The sequence below is a fragment of the Python bivittatus genome, unplaced genomic scaffold (assembly GCF_059951505.1).
Source record: "Python bivittatus isolate LINGU-HERP-01145 unplaced genomic scaffold, Pbiv_v1 ctg000590_np1212, whole genome shotgun sequence".
Classification (NCBI taxonomy): Eukaryota; Metazoa; Chordata; class Lepidosauria; order Squamata; family Pythonidae; genus Python; species Python bivittatus.
The window spans coordinates 18,746,579-18,762,450 of NW_028277086.1; the positions used below are offsets into that span (position 1 = coordinate 18,746,579).

Consider the following 15,872-nt stretch of genomic DNA (forward strand, 5'->3'; position numbering starts at 1 on the left):
CTCTCAGTCATCTTGTGCGCAGGAGGAGCTAATCAGGCGTACATGTCTGAGGGCATGTTTCAAGCCAGAGTGTAAGATGATCCCTCTTTGCCAAATGCATCAGGCATCCCGGACACACTCACACACACATTCCTGTCAAGTCATCTTGTGAAAAGCTGCCAGCTTCCAACTTGGCTTGAATGTACAACCTTAATAAAACACACTGAGGTCTCCGACAAAATAGCAGTTCAGCCGCAGCTAGAGCAGAAGAAAGACTCTGAGGCTATGCCTGGGCAGCCGAGTCCAGGAGCCCGCATGCTGAAGTGTAACAGAGAGGAAACGATAAATCTCTGCTACTATGCAATAAATTGCTCCTGCTTTAGCTAAGGAAGCATTTAGATTCCCTGAAATAATCTTTTTTTTTTTTTTTAAAGGGCTTGCTATTATTTTCTGAATCTTCTTCCCTTTTTCTTTAGTTTCTAATTCCCCAAAGAAATCCTTAAAGGCAAGGCAAATATTAGAAAGAAAGGGAAAGGAAGGAAAAGGAACAAGGAGAGGGCTTGGATAAAGGTGTCAAGAGCAGGAAAGAAGAGGGCTAGTAACATGACCATTTTCTTCTGGTCTGTGTTCCTCGCTTCTCTTCTGAAGCCCATAAGCTGCAGTAGTCCACGCCGGGCTCCGGAGTCCAGCGCACGAAGGTACAATCGGATTCAGCACGGCCAGTGCACCTATACGTTCATACTTCCTGAACAGGACGGGAACTGTCGTGACAGCGCCTCTGACCAATACAACGCCAATGCGCTCCAAAGGGATGCCCCCCACATGGAACCAGATTTCTCCTCCCAGAAGCTGCAGCGGCTGGAGCATGTCATGGAGAATTACACTCAGTGGCTGCAAAAGGTAAGTTCTTCACTTTGGGGCTGCTCAAACACCTGCTTGGGTGCTTGCATGACGTACCAGTGTTATGTTTGCTCGCCTGATCAGCAGGAACACCCTGAAAAATGTTGCCATGCAGTCTCCTGTGAATAACTAGAGACAAAAGCTGGGTGACTGATTGGCAGACACCAGCTTGTGGGCTTGTCTCAAACCAGCTGAAAGAAATTCAGGTACATTCAGCCTAGGTAGCTAATGATCAACAGCCAGGTGGCTCCCTTGGTATGCCAACTGTTAAAAGTAGTTTAATAAGTACATTCCACAAGGTGTTTTAGGAACGATTTATATGTTATTGGGAATAAATATAATCCATTTTTTAGCCTGTAGGCTCTTGTTATAGATCTGTTAGAATTTTTTTTTTAAAAAATGAAAATAAAGCTGCTGCATGGGACTGCAAACATCAAAGGTTAGCTGAAACCGTTATCACTGAAGCAACCTTTGACATTGTGCTAGCTCAATAATGAATGGTTTTAAGTATAATTAACTATTTGTGCATTGCACCGCAAAGATAAACTGTTGGACTGCTCTCATAATTTTTTGATTCACTTAAGCAAAAACCTGATGCAGGTTCACAATGTTAGATGTGTGCTTCAGTGGAAGTGTTGGGCTGGAAGGCAGCATTGTGCCCACCTTTGGGGAACTGTGGTGAACTTAGGAGCATTTCTTTACTCAGGACGATTGATAATTAATTCCGATCTGAAGAGCAGGTCCTTCTTTGAATCATGCTTATGGTGCACCCTCTGAAGTGGTTTGCAATCACTTTGGCAGCTCTCAGAGACTAAATGAACATTCGGAGGCTTCCTCAGTGTTCTGCATTCCACACTCCCTTCATTCATTCATTATCCTAAGAGCTCCCTAAAGTGGTGCATTATGCATTCACCAGAACTGAATTTAACAGAAACCAGAAATGAATTTAAAAAACAAGCACATGCAGCACACTACAGATTCAGGATGCTTTCTCAGAAGTAGTTTCCAAATGTGTTTCATAGGGTTTATTCCAGGAGAAGAGCACATAGAATTTCATCCTTCGAGCACAAACATGTATCCATTTACTTAATTTATAATGGAATCCTAGCATTGGAAGGGGGTCTGGAAGTCCAGTCCAGCCCACTGCTCATACAAGGACCTCCCTGAAAGAAGGCTCTCTGGCTCTGTTTGAAAGCTTCCAGCTCCCTCAGGCAGCTGTGCCACCCTGGAAAATTTCTCCTTCCAAAGTTTTAATTAAAATCTTGTCCTTCTGATTTGCATTCACTTGTTCTCGTCCTGCCCAGTGACGCGACAGAGAGGAAGCCTGTTTCACCTTTTGCCAGTCAAACACTTCAATCATTTGAAAATGACAAATGTACTTTTGAGTCACATGAAGATAGGCTTGTCAAAGATTTATTTTGAAACTGTGTCAGGTGGAATTGTTCATTTCCATGGACAGGTAGCAATCTGAAGAATTGCTCTGGTAGAAACCACATGTTTCTCATGCTTTGGTGAGATGGCTTCTAATACAATGGGCTCCATTACCTTTCTCTCTTCATAAGAGGGAATTAGGCTCACTGAACTCAACAAGAGTGACTCTTAATTCAGTGTGTATGGGACTGCATCTTGAAACTGCACATCCAAGTTTAACAAGAGGAGATTTTCAAGTAAAGGGTGAGAGCCTGAAATGTTATGCACTCTATTCATTCATTCATTGGCAGCTGTCTTGCTCAAACCTTTCTGCAAGACAGAAGATCCCTCTGCAGTTGAAGTCTTCCTTTTGCTTTCCTTCTGAAAAAGAACCCTGCAAAATCATGTCTAGGAAATTGTTTGTGTTCTGCAACTGACCACTAGGGACTGAACTAACCTCACTCTTTTGCCTGTGAACTTTGCAAAAAGAAAAATGAGTCTTTGGAGAGGGGAGGAATCATTTGATTTGCAGCTGACCATCATGTTTTAAGAGAAGATAGGCGATGAACAGACACTTAGGAGCAAAACAGTATCTCCAAGACTTGCATTCTTCAGTGGCTCTCTAATTTAGAAAGCAGGGGAAAGGTTTCCCATAAGTTCCCTTAAAAATGTTCAGCAGGTGGATAAACATCACATATCTTTCTGCAATGCTATTCCATAGAATAAAGTGTGAGTCATTTCTATCTGACTATCTGACTATTTTATAACAGGTTCTACATACTTCAGAAAGGGAAAACGCTCGATGTCCAGGGTCCAACTTAACATTTTACAGATGTGATAGCTGCAGGGAATGGGGAACTAGGATAGTTCTGATTTTTTTCCCTTGGGTTGGGGGAATCAAATAGGGGGCTTCTTTTATTTAAAATTATATTAAATCTCTTTTTGGCCATATACTCTGTGTTTGCATGTGTTTCCAATAGTGGGAAAGAAGCTGCCATCTTTTGGCAACTATGATGACAAGCAGCTAAGAAGTCCTAAAAAGTGGCTAGGATGCCACAGGTGTCACAGGTGAAATGCACTGAAGCGCAGGTTCATATTCACAAATGACTTTTTAAAGCCATCATTTCTAGTAAACTGCTATTTGAAAAATACATTGCCACAGACTGAATAAATGAGAAACATTGCTGCTCCTGTGGCTGTGATCTAAGACATATATATATATATATATATAATGCAGCAACAGTACTTGTGTCTATCTGTGTTCTCGAGCTGTTGCTGCAATATATCACATTTATTAAAACTGTTTAGCATTAGAACATGTCAGAACATGTATATATATATATAGATAGATCTCAAACAGACACACACACACACACACACACACATCCAAAACACAATCTTGTACACTTTGGAAAGGTGACTGAAATTGAGACATGCATTGTTTAACTAGGAAGTTGACATTGTAAGGGTCTTAGTTTAGCTAATCTGGAAGAAATGCAGCTTAATCTTTTTTTAAAAAAAGTCCCAATGTTGGAAAAAGAAAATAAATATTTGAAAACTCTTCCTACACTGAACTGTCAATTCAAATCAAACTGAAGATTTCCTTGTCTGACTGTAAGCAATTATGTTCTAGTATTGTCCAATGAAATTTGCATATCATTATTAATGTTGATATGATTGGCTAGAAGACAGCTCAGTTTAGCAACAATCGTCTCCTTTTGCCAAAACTACTAGAAGATTCTTGGTAAACATATTTACAGCTTTTCTTCAAAGTATTTATTTTAACAAGGATAACTTCCTTCACTGTTTAACCCTGGGTTTCATATCTGCCATGTTTGTTCTAACAGCGTTAAACAGACCACATACTGTTTTTTATTTCTTGCAATAACTGGCTGTCATGCAGTATTGAAATGCTTAGGTTGTAATTTCAGTGTTTAAAGTTTGTCAAAGAATAGCTGTCTGAAAATTTTTAGCTTGGCAACAATTCAGCATTTTTTTCCCATGCTGAACTAACCCAAATGTATGGTACCAATAGAAGTACAAATAGTTTCACAACTGTGCAGATGTATGTATGGTATCTATTTAGTCTTCTCTGTGCAAGAGCTTTTCCTAACCTGGTGTCTTCCAGATGTGATCAATTTCAATTCCCATATGTCCTCTGCTGGCTGGGAATTATAGGAGTTGAAGTCCAACATATCTGGAAAGGGCTAATTAGGAGATGGTGCTTTACATAGTGCATGTAATACCTAGATGTCAGTTGAGTTACATCAAAATGAAAAGTGGATTAAGTAAGGAACTGAGGGATATAGCAATCATAACTCTCTACAATAGGCTAGGACACATAATTTCCTAAGGAAGTTTTGGACTACTTTCATAGCCCCTGAATAATGTCTGTGTTGGCTGTAGTCAATGGGAGATGTGGTCCAAAATATCTGGAGCACAACAGGTTGTCTACCTCTCATCTGCACAAACTATCAATGGCTCTTCAGGGTTGCAGACAGGAATATTTCCCAGCTCTACTTGAAGATGTTATATATTATTATTGCACTATGACTCTTGATTGATTCCCCCCCCCCATCTTAAATTTGATGTCATCCCTTTGCAAAAGGGAAAATTTTCCTTGATTAACTGGACATTAAAAAACATACACACACAGTTTCCTAGTCAGTTGTGATTGTGCCCTTACACTATATTTATTTATTTTTTACTGAATCTGCTATTTAATAAGGAAGATGGTAGGTCAGCGCTGTTATGATAATGGTGAAAAACTTGTTCCCACATGAATAATAGGATATGACTGATCTAACCTAGTCAGTTAAAGGCCTAGTAGTCACATATGTAGAACATGCTAAACTTAGCTTTAACTTAGTTTTGTTTTCATATTTTTAGACTATATGAAGCTCACCATATACTGTAGCTAGCTTATAGCTCAGCATATTGGGCAAACACAGAAATGGGTTCAGACAGTGATTACTTTAATCATATTGTACAAAGTTACAGTGCTTTGTGTCATCACGAATCCTGTGCAATCAGGTCTTCCTTTAATGCACGGCCTTACCACTTATTTCCAATAACGCCACAGAAGAAGCAGATCTGTCTACTCTGCACTTAGAACTTCAGTACACCTGAAGGAAACCTTAATTCTTCTTGAATGTGGGCATCACCTTTTTCTCTACACAGCTGACAATTTATCTTGTCTGTCTGGCTGTCTCTTTCATATGCCACCTTCCACTAAAGAGTTCCAGTTGGTGTACAGTGAACCCCATTATTTTATCCTTTAAGTACCCTTTGAGAAATGGTAGCCCTATTCCCATGATACATCAATGGGTCAGTCTGTCGTAGGAACTTCAAAAAGCGATCACTGGCCCAATTAGTTAAAGGAGTTAGATTTAGCTTAAGACGGACACAGTCTTGGATATACTAATTACTCCATAATCCCAGCTGTTCTCTCATTTTGCCTACCCGGTCCTCCAAGACAAAGAGCTAGAGAGAAAGAATGGCTGAAAAAGCAAACTTCTCCATTACAGAAACCAGCCCCAAGGCTTGGCAACACGGAACACCCTTTGCACTGACTGACTGCACTGGCTAAACCATGGCTACTTCAGCCTGGCTGACCAAAGGGAAGGGGCTTGCAATGTTCCCAAGCATTCCCATGACTGTCCCAGTGTTCTAAAATGCCAGCATAGATGTCCATGGAATGGCAAGGCAATGCAAGTGATGTAACATATTCATAACACACATTACAAAAGGGCAGGTCTTGTATCATGACATCATGGCCTTCATTTTGTCATGTTCGTGGTTAGGAGCAGATGCCTATGGATACTAGTCATTTTCCAGAGAAAACAGTTGCTATTTTTTAAAACATTACAGAACAATCTTTTCTAATGATAAATATTTTTTAGGCTTCATTTCATTTCTAATGATGCAGAGCATAATCTGAATCAGCCTCCTCGCTTCTCACCCTATGAACTCCTGCCTTTCCTTCACTCTTCCTTGATTTTTTGGGGAGATGGGTCAACAATTTATTTCACAGTGCTCCTGGCATAATGTGGACTTCTTAAATATTTAAGGAAAGGAGGAAAGGAAGAATTTGCTGCTATATAGAGAAAGAAGATGAATAAAGTGGGAAGTTATGCTATGTTATGCTTGGAGGTCAGCACTAGAAGTCTCTAAGGATTGTATTCCAAATCAGGAAATAATGAAATTTATCAACATCATTAATCTCATTTAAATCCATTGTTTGTGGACAATGATTCTGAATTGAGCTGCAAGAAGTGAACGAAGGTTGAATATGTTAATATTTCACATAATACATATACAATGGAACTAACATTCCCACCTGAATTATGCAAAACTACGTACTAGCTACAGAAATTTTCAGTAACCATCCCAGCCTAATTCACCCACTCCCCTTAATTCTATGTCAACATGGGTTGATTACGGGATCCCCAGTTCAGATATGAAGTAAGGGTTGTAGCCTTTTCATTCTTCTCTAGCTCCTGACCTAGCAAATCTTCTACAGCAATATCACTACTTTAAGGCTTTGAGAACTTTATTCTTCCCCATCCAAACCCCCCAGGGTCCAGACACTGGCCATGGACACCAGGAACTTTGGCAGGGAAGTTGCTACGCATTAGGAAGGCTGGTACAATAACAACAGTCCCTACTGATCCTTACAGCCCAATGTAACAAACAGTGCCTGGCATCCATTTATCTGTGGAGCAGTGCCTCTATCTAGGGTGACTATGGCTACTCCCTCACCCCTGCCCTGGGACCTTGGCTGATGCCACACCCAAAAGTCAGGTGGACACATCTTTGAAAGGGGTTCATCCTCCTGGTGCCCAGTCAAGTTTCAGTGACACACACTAGGTCAGCCCTCTCATCCATGATAAGATCATGGATGAGGGAGGCCTGATTACAGACTGACCTGGCATTCAGCATCAGCAATCAAAAGCCAGGGCCTCTGAAGATCCGGTGAGTGGGAAATACGGTTGAGTGCAGGAAATACATGATGACCTGTAGCTAGTTAGATGCTGTCAGGTTGAGAGTCCAAGAGCATATACCTCATGTGTGTGCACTTAGGAAAAAGGGCAGAAGGAAATAACCTCAGATTAGCAATCTCATAGACAAACATCAGGCAGAGTGAATGAAGCAACTTCTCAACTCTCCACCTACACTCTACTGTCCACTTGTGCTCCCTAAGTCATGAGTTGCTAAAGAGTCAGGGTCATTCATTTTGGACCTCCAATACTGGCCGATTCTTTAGACTTACCTTTGCTTAGTTCTAGGAAAAGATGCATCTATCCATTTTGGTTACTCTCATAATCTGATCTTAAAATTTTGATTTAGTCCTTTTCATGTCAGTGTTGGTGGCTTGTTTTGTTTGGCTTTTAAAGGCAAAACCTGACACAAGAAATCACTGGCAATACCATGCACGTTTCTGCTAAGAGGGTTTATTCTCTATGCCATTTTGCATAGTATTTATTTTTTTCCGCAGGCAAGGTTTCCTTATATAAAGTATTTGCTGTGTTATTTTTATGGCCATCTCCCTCCCTCCCTCCCTCCCTCCCTCTCTCTCTCTCTCTCTCTTTGCACAAACCCTCCTTCATATTCTTGTGTGTCTGTGTGCTGTATGTGTCTGTGTGAATGTTAATTGGGGAGTGCAAAATTTAAGAAAAATTAAATTTGGGGATATGCAGAATTCCCCCTTTTCCTCTCATTCCTATTGTTTTCTCATTAGCATGCAGGGATATTTTACCCTGGTGAGATTATTGACCTACTTGCTCTAGTACTGGATCCTTTGATTTATAGTATGCCTTTTAGTTTTCTAATAGAGTCCTTATATGTCAGTGGCTGGTACTTAATCTGAATTGAAGATGCTAGGAGAGCTGGCTTCTTCTGTATGGAAAGTGTAAACTGTATGGAAACACTGAGCTTCAAAAAACCAAAGCAAAGCTGTATTGTCTTCTAGTTAGAAAAAGTTTATAGCACAGCTGTCATTATGAAGGGGTAAGGAATCAGACTTCCCCCTAATGCCTATGTTGGAACCCTTGAAACATTTATCCAAGAAGAGAACCAGGCTGTCAATGACTTTGCAATTATAGAATAAGCAGTTTCCCCCCCAAAATCAATGCAGTTGGTCTTCCAAAATAAAATAGTTGGCTGCTTTTGACATTCAAATAATTTTTCTTCCATTCATGTGGTTGAAAGTTGTTAAGGGCTTTATTCCTTCAAATACCAGGAACCCACAGAGATCATTCAAAATGCCCACAACAAGTCTTGGGGCACCCAACATTGAAACTGTTGGTAAAGACCAACAGATTTGGCAGCAATTGAAACACATGCATGTATATGCAAGTGGTAATATGAAAAGGCTTTTTCTTAAACAAAAAGCAAATCTCAAATCCTTTAAAATCCACATAATTCCTTGATCTTCCCAAATGTTTCCTAAGATTTGAAGAAGATCCATATCATAATGGACCATCCATTTGTTTCTTCCTCAGAGCTTTGCTAATATGTCTTTCTGGTGGCCCCTTACTGGTCTCAAGGAGACCTTTTTTGAACAGCTCTACTGACATAGGATCTTCTGTATTTAAATCATTATGGAATTAGAACCTGGTTTAGTCCAGGGTTTAAGAGCCATACAAATCAGGAAATAGACCAAACAATTTTTTAATCTAAGAAAGTCTGCAGTTTATTTAGAATATTTCGTCACTGTAAACAGAGCAAGATGTCAAACAACAAAGAGTAGTTGGCTGGCATAAATTTCGGTTTTCAGCAGTTGGATAAAAATGGGTAAATGTATCATTCTGGCTTTTGTTTAGAAATCAGCTGCAGTTGTATATGCATTTAGATTCTTGAAAGTCCCACTGGAATTAAGAGTATTGGAACACCTAATTTTTGGCATCTCCTTAATCCAATGCTTGTAGCATGCATGGAATTCTGTACAGCCAACTGTTTTTTTGTTCTCTGAAACAAAAATACTTTTTTTTTTTTTGCATCTCCATATTGTCTCTCCAATCCTAAAGAAATAGGGCAATCTGCTTCATTCAGAGGTCCATATGGGACAAATCAAATTTTGGATTATAATCTATAGCAACAGCAGATGTGTGTTACAAAAATATTGTGACCAAGAGAATCCCTATTTGTTCCAGATCCATTATGATTATAGCTGATGTTTAGTTTCTGTTTTTACAATAGTCTTTAAGATTTCAAAATAGTTTTTGTTCATTTTTCACTGAATAAACCTAATCATATTTTTCAGACTATCAGAATACAATTATCCTTCATTTTGCATTACAATTCCCCATTGAAACAAATATGTTAAAGTATAGACTGTGGGAATATACATACATTTTAAAAAGGGCTTTTCTTTCAGGAAAAAAATATTCAGTTGTGAAGCCAATGGGTAAGTGTTCTTTTGAAATATAATATATAGATTAATCCAGAATCAGAAAAGATTGGGTTAATGAAAAATAAGTGAGAAACTGATAGACCTGTAAAACTGAATCATATTTCAATTCATCCTATTTCTGAGTAGACTGTCTCCAAAAGAATGGAAGGACTAAATATTTTAAATGGTAGATTCTAAGAAGAATGCAAAATTAATATTTAAAGCATTTAAAAACACACACACACAATTTAAAAGGTACTATACTGTCTTTCCTGTGTTTTCCTGTGATTTATACTTTCTCCTTTGTTTTTCCTTTCTTGACATTTTTCATCTTAGAAATTCCATATAAACCTCTTAAAGCTTCAAGTGTTATACAGGAGAGATTTTAAAGAGATATTTTAAGAAGAATAAACAAACTGTAGCTAGCAAAGTATGTTCTTAAGGATTTTTAAATTATTATGTTGAGATCTTGGGAGGACTTCCATGTCTTATGAGGTTTTAATTCCTTATTAAGGAGTTATTTCTCCCTAATCATGTGTCCTTGATCAAGCTGAGCTGCCTTTTGTCTTGAAAATTTGAGAAGCTTATAAACAGCCGTCCTTTGAAATATTTGATCTTTTTGGAAAATATTTTGTATGGCTGTAAAAGTTCCAGGGATGTCTGTTCAAGCTATATGCTAAACAACTTTTCAGATATCATCCTTCCAAGCCACAGAGAGAGGATGTGCCCTTTCAGTTGCCTTATTTATGCATATTCTAAAGTTGTCAGCCAATATGTGAGAGTTCTCTTCCTAAAGATCCCAGGATTAAACAGACTGCCTTGTTCGGGTAAAATCTAAAAAGCAGCTGTTTAGAATATCATCTCTCACTGTGCTGGTAAAGAATTAGAGTGACCCTTTCAAGGGCAGATATTTATGCGATGCAATATTTTGAGGACATAAACTTTGCCTTAAAACAAGCAAACAAAAACAGTTTTTTGTTTAATCATGATTAGTTTTGATTCTGTGTGGGCAGAGGAAAGCCACTGCTGCTAAAACATAGACTCCATCCTATAAGAAGCTAATACTTTCATACACAGATATTTTGGCAAAAAGAACTTGAGTCTAGTTCCAGGAACCATATCCTCTTCCTATTTTTTTTAGTTTTTTTCTTAACTTTTTGGTTTGTATGGCTGCTGTAATCCAGATTTTGAGGTAGTGGTCATGAATATCCCATACATACCACTCTTGGGAAAAGTTGTTGAAAGAACAGTTTTGCTTATAACTTGTAACTGTATCCACTATATAATAATATCTAATAACTATATAATAACAGTGACAATAACCTACATTTTTCATAATTATTAATAGCTCCTGTGCATTTGGTTATAGCTTTTAAGAAAATGCTTCCAGCCCCAGTACTTGGTTGGAAGAAATAAATAAATCAACTATATGCACAGAAGCCATTTGTACATGTGGATCTTCTCCCAAACAGACAGAAGTCACTTTCTGATTTGTGGTTAGGGGTTAACATACTGCCTAGCTGGAAACTTGGTGGGAGTGAATTTCCACAAGGAAATGTTGTCCAATCCCCTTTTAAAACCATCTAAATGGTGGCCATTACAACATTCATTTAACTGTTTTCCAGGACATTTAGAGAGGAGGGAATGGTGCTCCTGACTGGACATGATGGATGGGAACAGGTGGAGAATAGTCAGAGAACTTAGTATTGTAACTTTTTATCCTTTATAGAAATTAAAAATAAAAAGGGAAAGAAAACACGCTGAAGATTTCTCTGATATACTGATACTAGAAGTGAATTACTGGATTATCAATAACCATTTTTATACCTCCACATATCAGGGAAATGTTGGGTTGGTTGGCTGGTTTATAGCATTTCTGCATTATTTCATGAAAACTGAATTGCGAAAGGGAGGAAAAATTTTTTTTTCAGCTCTCACACAGAGTGCAATAAGAAATATTGTCTTCAAAATACACAAATTGTTAGCTTAGGGCCCACAAGAGTCTGCTGGACTCCCAAGTTCTGTCAGTTCCAAACAGCCTTGCCACTGGTGAAAAAGGATAGGGTTGTAGACAAAATATCAGAGAGGTCACAGTTCCTTCCCCCTGAACAAAATTACATGAATTTGAGCAAAACCTCCTTACATTCTTTGTCCACTAAGCAATAAATTAATGTGATAGAATATTGAAAAATATCTGTAAACCAATCCTATTTTTATTCACAGCTAATTACAGGCTGGATTCCCTTAGCTTTCCAAATGTCTGGGTGGTTTTAAATCTTGTCATATAACTCACTCCTGCTTTGTAAGGATCTCAGAATGTCTAGCATGGCTCCTATTTTTGAGAAGTTTGGTGTGTGTGTCTCTCTGTGTGTGTATTTACACTATAGTATGCATGCAACACTTCTATAATAAATCAAAATAACTTTATCTGTTTTGTATATGGTAAGGCCTGAAGCTTCATTGTCTTTAATTAGATTATTCCACATTGTAAAGCATGTTTTTTATAAACTTTGGAATTTAGATAAGAGGTACACAACAGGAGTTCTACTTGAACTAGTTTTGCCCAGTTAAAAATCCATTCACTTCATCATCCCTTGGGTACCTCAATTCTTTATTACAGTGGGTTGGAGCTAGACCTAAAGATATTTAGAATTAGCCATGGAAGGAAAATACCTTCAGTCTATTTTGTTACCTCCTGACCTATATACAAACTGGAATGACATTTCAGAATTTTGCAACTCAGTATCTGAACAACAAAAATGAAAATTCATATCTTAAGGAGAGGCATGCATGTAATATAAATAACATTAGGAAAAGATTGCATGCCAAAAAGTCCAAACTAGGAGAAGGTTATAGAAAAATGCATATATTATGAGAAATACATATGGCAATATCGCCATGCAAAATTGCTTTGTAGAAGCATTTTTATGCTGCATTTGCCATCTGATATGGAAACCATTTATGATGAACTCATGATCAGGAAACTATGTGCTCAGATTTGCTTATCCAAGCTTAGAATAAACTCATTAAAATTAAGGGGATGTAAACTAATTGTGATGATTTGTCCTGTTGATTCTAATGGGTCTACTTTAAAATACCACAAAGTCTGGATATTATTTAGTAACATGAAATGAGTGAAAAAAAGGAATGTATAAATTCTTGACTAGGTTCTTTGCTTCAGTGAAAACTCAAATGAAGCAACATCTCAAAAGTTGCTTTTGAAGCATTTGCAGCCCATTCACTTCTAAAGTGGCTGTTTCCCCCCCCCCCACTTCTTAGGCAGCCTCTCTGCAATGTCCACCAGGATTTGCATTCCAGAATAGGCTTCTGCCTATGTGTGTGGCACCTGCATGAAAGCTTCTTCCAGATTCTGCAAGTGCTGGAAGAATATCAGAAGAGGTTAGGAGACACCACAAAGCACCACACTGAGGCAACTGCCCCTTAATATTTGGCCTATTACTTCACCTAGTTGTAGACACTCGCACCTCCTAGATCTGGAACACTTGAGTCTCAACAACAGTGTTGCAGAACCCTGTGTAGGTGAGTAAAAGAGTAGAAGAGAAAGCATCAATTTGATGAACTCCAGAAGTCATGAAAACCAAGTCTCATATATTTCCTCAAACAAGGTCAGTTTTAAGTGATGGTGGGAGTCTAACAGGTTGCCTGTCCTTGCTGTAGAGCAGTGTTTCTCAACCTTGGCAGTTTGAAGATGTGTGGACTTCAACTCCCAGAGGGAGTTGAAGGCTGGCTGGGGAACTCTGGGAGTTGAAGTCCACACATCTTCAAGTTGCCAAGGTTGAGAAACACTGCAGTAGAGCATTTAGTTCAAGCAGTCAGCACCTTGGTCAGCGCAGTATGAATGCCACAGAAAGATTTGGTTAACCAGCAGGATATGGGTCAAGGAACCCATCGCTGGAATGTTCATCCCCCACTAGCCTACTATTTCAGTCTTCTGTATGTTCGTTCTATGCTGTTCAGATTCTGTTTTTGTTTTTGCTGACTGCTTTCATACTGCTCCTTTATACTGTCAAAATGTACAATGTGTATTTTAATATGTTCAGTTGTTTTCACTAGTACTTGTTTCAATGGTACAGCATTGGAAAGCAAAATGGATTTTTCCTGCTGCCTCCTATGCACTCCTTGCCCCCCACCCAATAATATCTGCTTGGGAGAGTTGGAGGATTCGATAGTACACATTTGGTATATGCATAGAGGATAGATAGTAGAAGTCAGCCAAGAAAAGCTGTGTTGCCCAGACAAAAATGCACAGTTGGGTGTAGCTTTCCATTTTAATTTATTGTAACTTTTAGTGATGTTCCCCATGATCCTACTGAAGGTTTAGATAGACATCTGCAAGCTAAGTACACAAACAAAGGGAATCTCCCTAATGTTGAATGAATGAGAATGTGGCACATGAATGTGTCCTTTGCTGACTTAGAGTCTGTAAAGCTTGTGCACACTGGCATGTGAGTTGTGTTAATATCTATGCTGTCTCTTTCACATGCAGAATTCAAGTAGGAAATGCCAATTTTAACTGCCCAAGCCAGGTATTCTTTATTCTGGGATGTAACTCTTAGGATGAAACTCATAAAGCTGCAGGTCTAGAGGTATTCTTAAAGAATACGTAGTACAAAAGGCCAAGAGTCAAAATATAATTTAGCAAAATAGAATCCAAATTAGGCAGTGCATTTTGAAGAGTTCAGTATTTTTTGCAATTTTGTGAGGCAAGAATGTTTTTAAAACTCTGAAAAAGGTATTGACTTCATTATTTTTTTCCCAGTTGCTTCTTGTACTGTTCTTTTTATGTTCAAAAGGGAACCCAAAATTCCTATTTATGTCTATATGAATTTTCTCTCAACAGTAGTTTTCTATCACTAAGACATTCAGTGATGTAGTACCTCTGAGCCATTATACCCATGGTAATGATAGCTTGGATTCGCAGTCTTCATGAGTTGGTTTAATTCCTTATCCTTATTACAATATTTTTTTAATGAGACAATAAAATTAGGTATGATTCAACTTTGGTTTGTTCTAAAATAAAAATTGGTGATTCATTTTTAAATTGATTTTATTACTGACTTGCATATTCCACATTTTCTGTCAGCACTCATGGCCCTTTACATGAGGAACTCCTTTACTTTTATTTCCGCAAGAACAACTATGTGAGGCAGATTGGTTTAAAAGAGTGACTTGCTCAAAGTTGCTCAATGAACTTTATAGTCAAATGGAGACTAAAACTTTGATCTCCTCAACCCAAGTCCAGCATGTTGGCTATTACACCAAACTCCACTGTATGTTATTTCTTGCTTTGTTGCCCATGAACAAAGGTGAAGGAAGCACACAAATCCTAATCTTAGTATAAGTTCATTCACAATAATATAAACATGGTTTATTTGAACATTTTAACAGTAACTTTATCATGTTATTATTTTTAATGGACTGGTCATTCTGTTCAAAGATATCCCATTTCACAGAGATGTTACCTTGTTTGGAGCTATTAATTTGTTCAGTAAAGAACTGATGTTTGCAATCCTTGAAAAGAAGTATATATTAAAATATAATGGAATACAATGTAAGTTATCAGGTAGGGGTGGGGGTTATGGGAACAGAATAAAATTTCAGCAGTAAACTGACCTTCAAGCCAGTGGAATTATGTCATGAAAACACTGCCAAAATGAATGGATGAATTCACATCAGAGTGCAACAGAATCTCGTTTTAGGAACAGAAGGCTTACTTAGAAAGTTGCAATGCATGAAACTCCAGAATATACTGTATGTGACTTAGCTTCAGCTAACTAGATTTCAAGCTGGGCATATTTTTTATGAAAAATAAAAAAAAAATGAATGCCCTAAAATATGGACTATATTACTTATGACAACTCTATTACTTGAGGGCCTTTCATTGTTCCAAACCAGTCACCACAGTCTTCCCCATGGTTGATCACTTGCTGTTAGTTGTATTTTGGGTAGACCTGAAATGCACTTTGCTTAAAATAATAATCCAAATAAAAATGATCAACTATTTTAAATTAGGGAAGTGATTTCCCCTTCTGTTCCATTTTTCCACCCCTGGGGAAAATTATTATGAGAAACAGGTGGTCCTTACAGCTGCCTTGGAGAAACAAAGCAGAGAGATGTTTCCAAAAACCACAGTTAATGAAACACTGGGAGGGAAACCCAAACCATTTCT

General features: G+C 38.2%; 1 protein-coding gene across 1 annotated transcript in view; it reads left to right on the forward strand.

Annotated features, from left to right (window-relative positions):
- The first annotated feature begins 202 nt into the window (after nucleotides 1-202).
- ANGPT1 (angiopoietin 1) overlaps nucleotides 203-15,872 on the forward strand; it is a 136,725-nt gene continuing 121,055 nt past the window's right edge. The window contains exon 1 of the mRNA XM_007427545.3: nucleotides 203-879. Within this exon, the coding sequence (XP_007427607.1) occupies nucleotides 583-879 (297 nt within the window). The 5' untranslated portion in view covers nucleotides 203-582. The remainder of the gene's footprint in view (nucleotides 880-15,872) is intronic.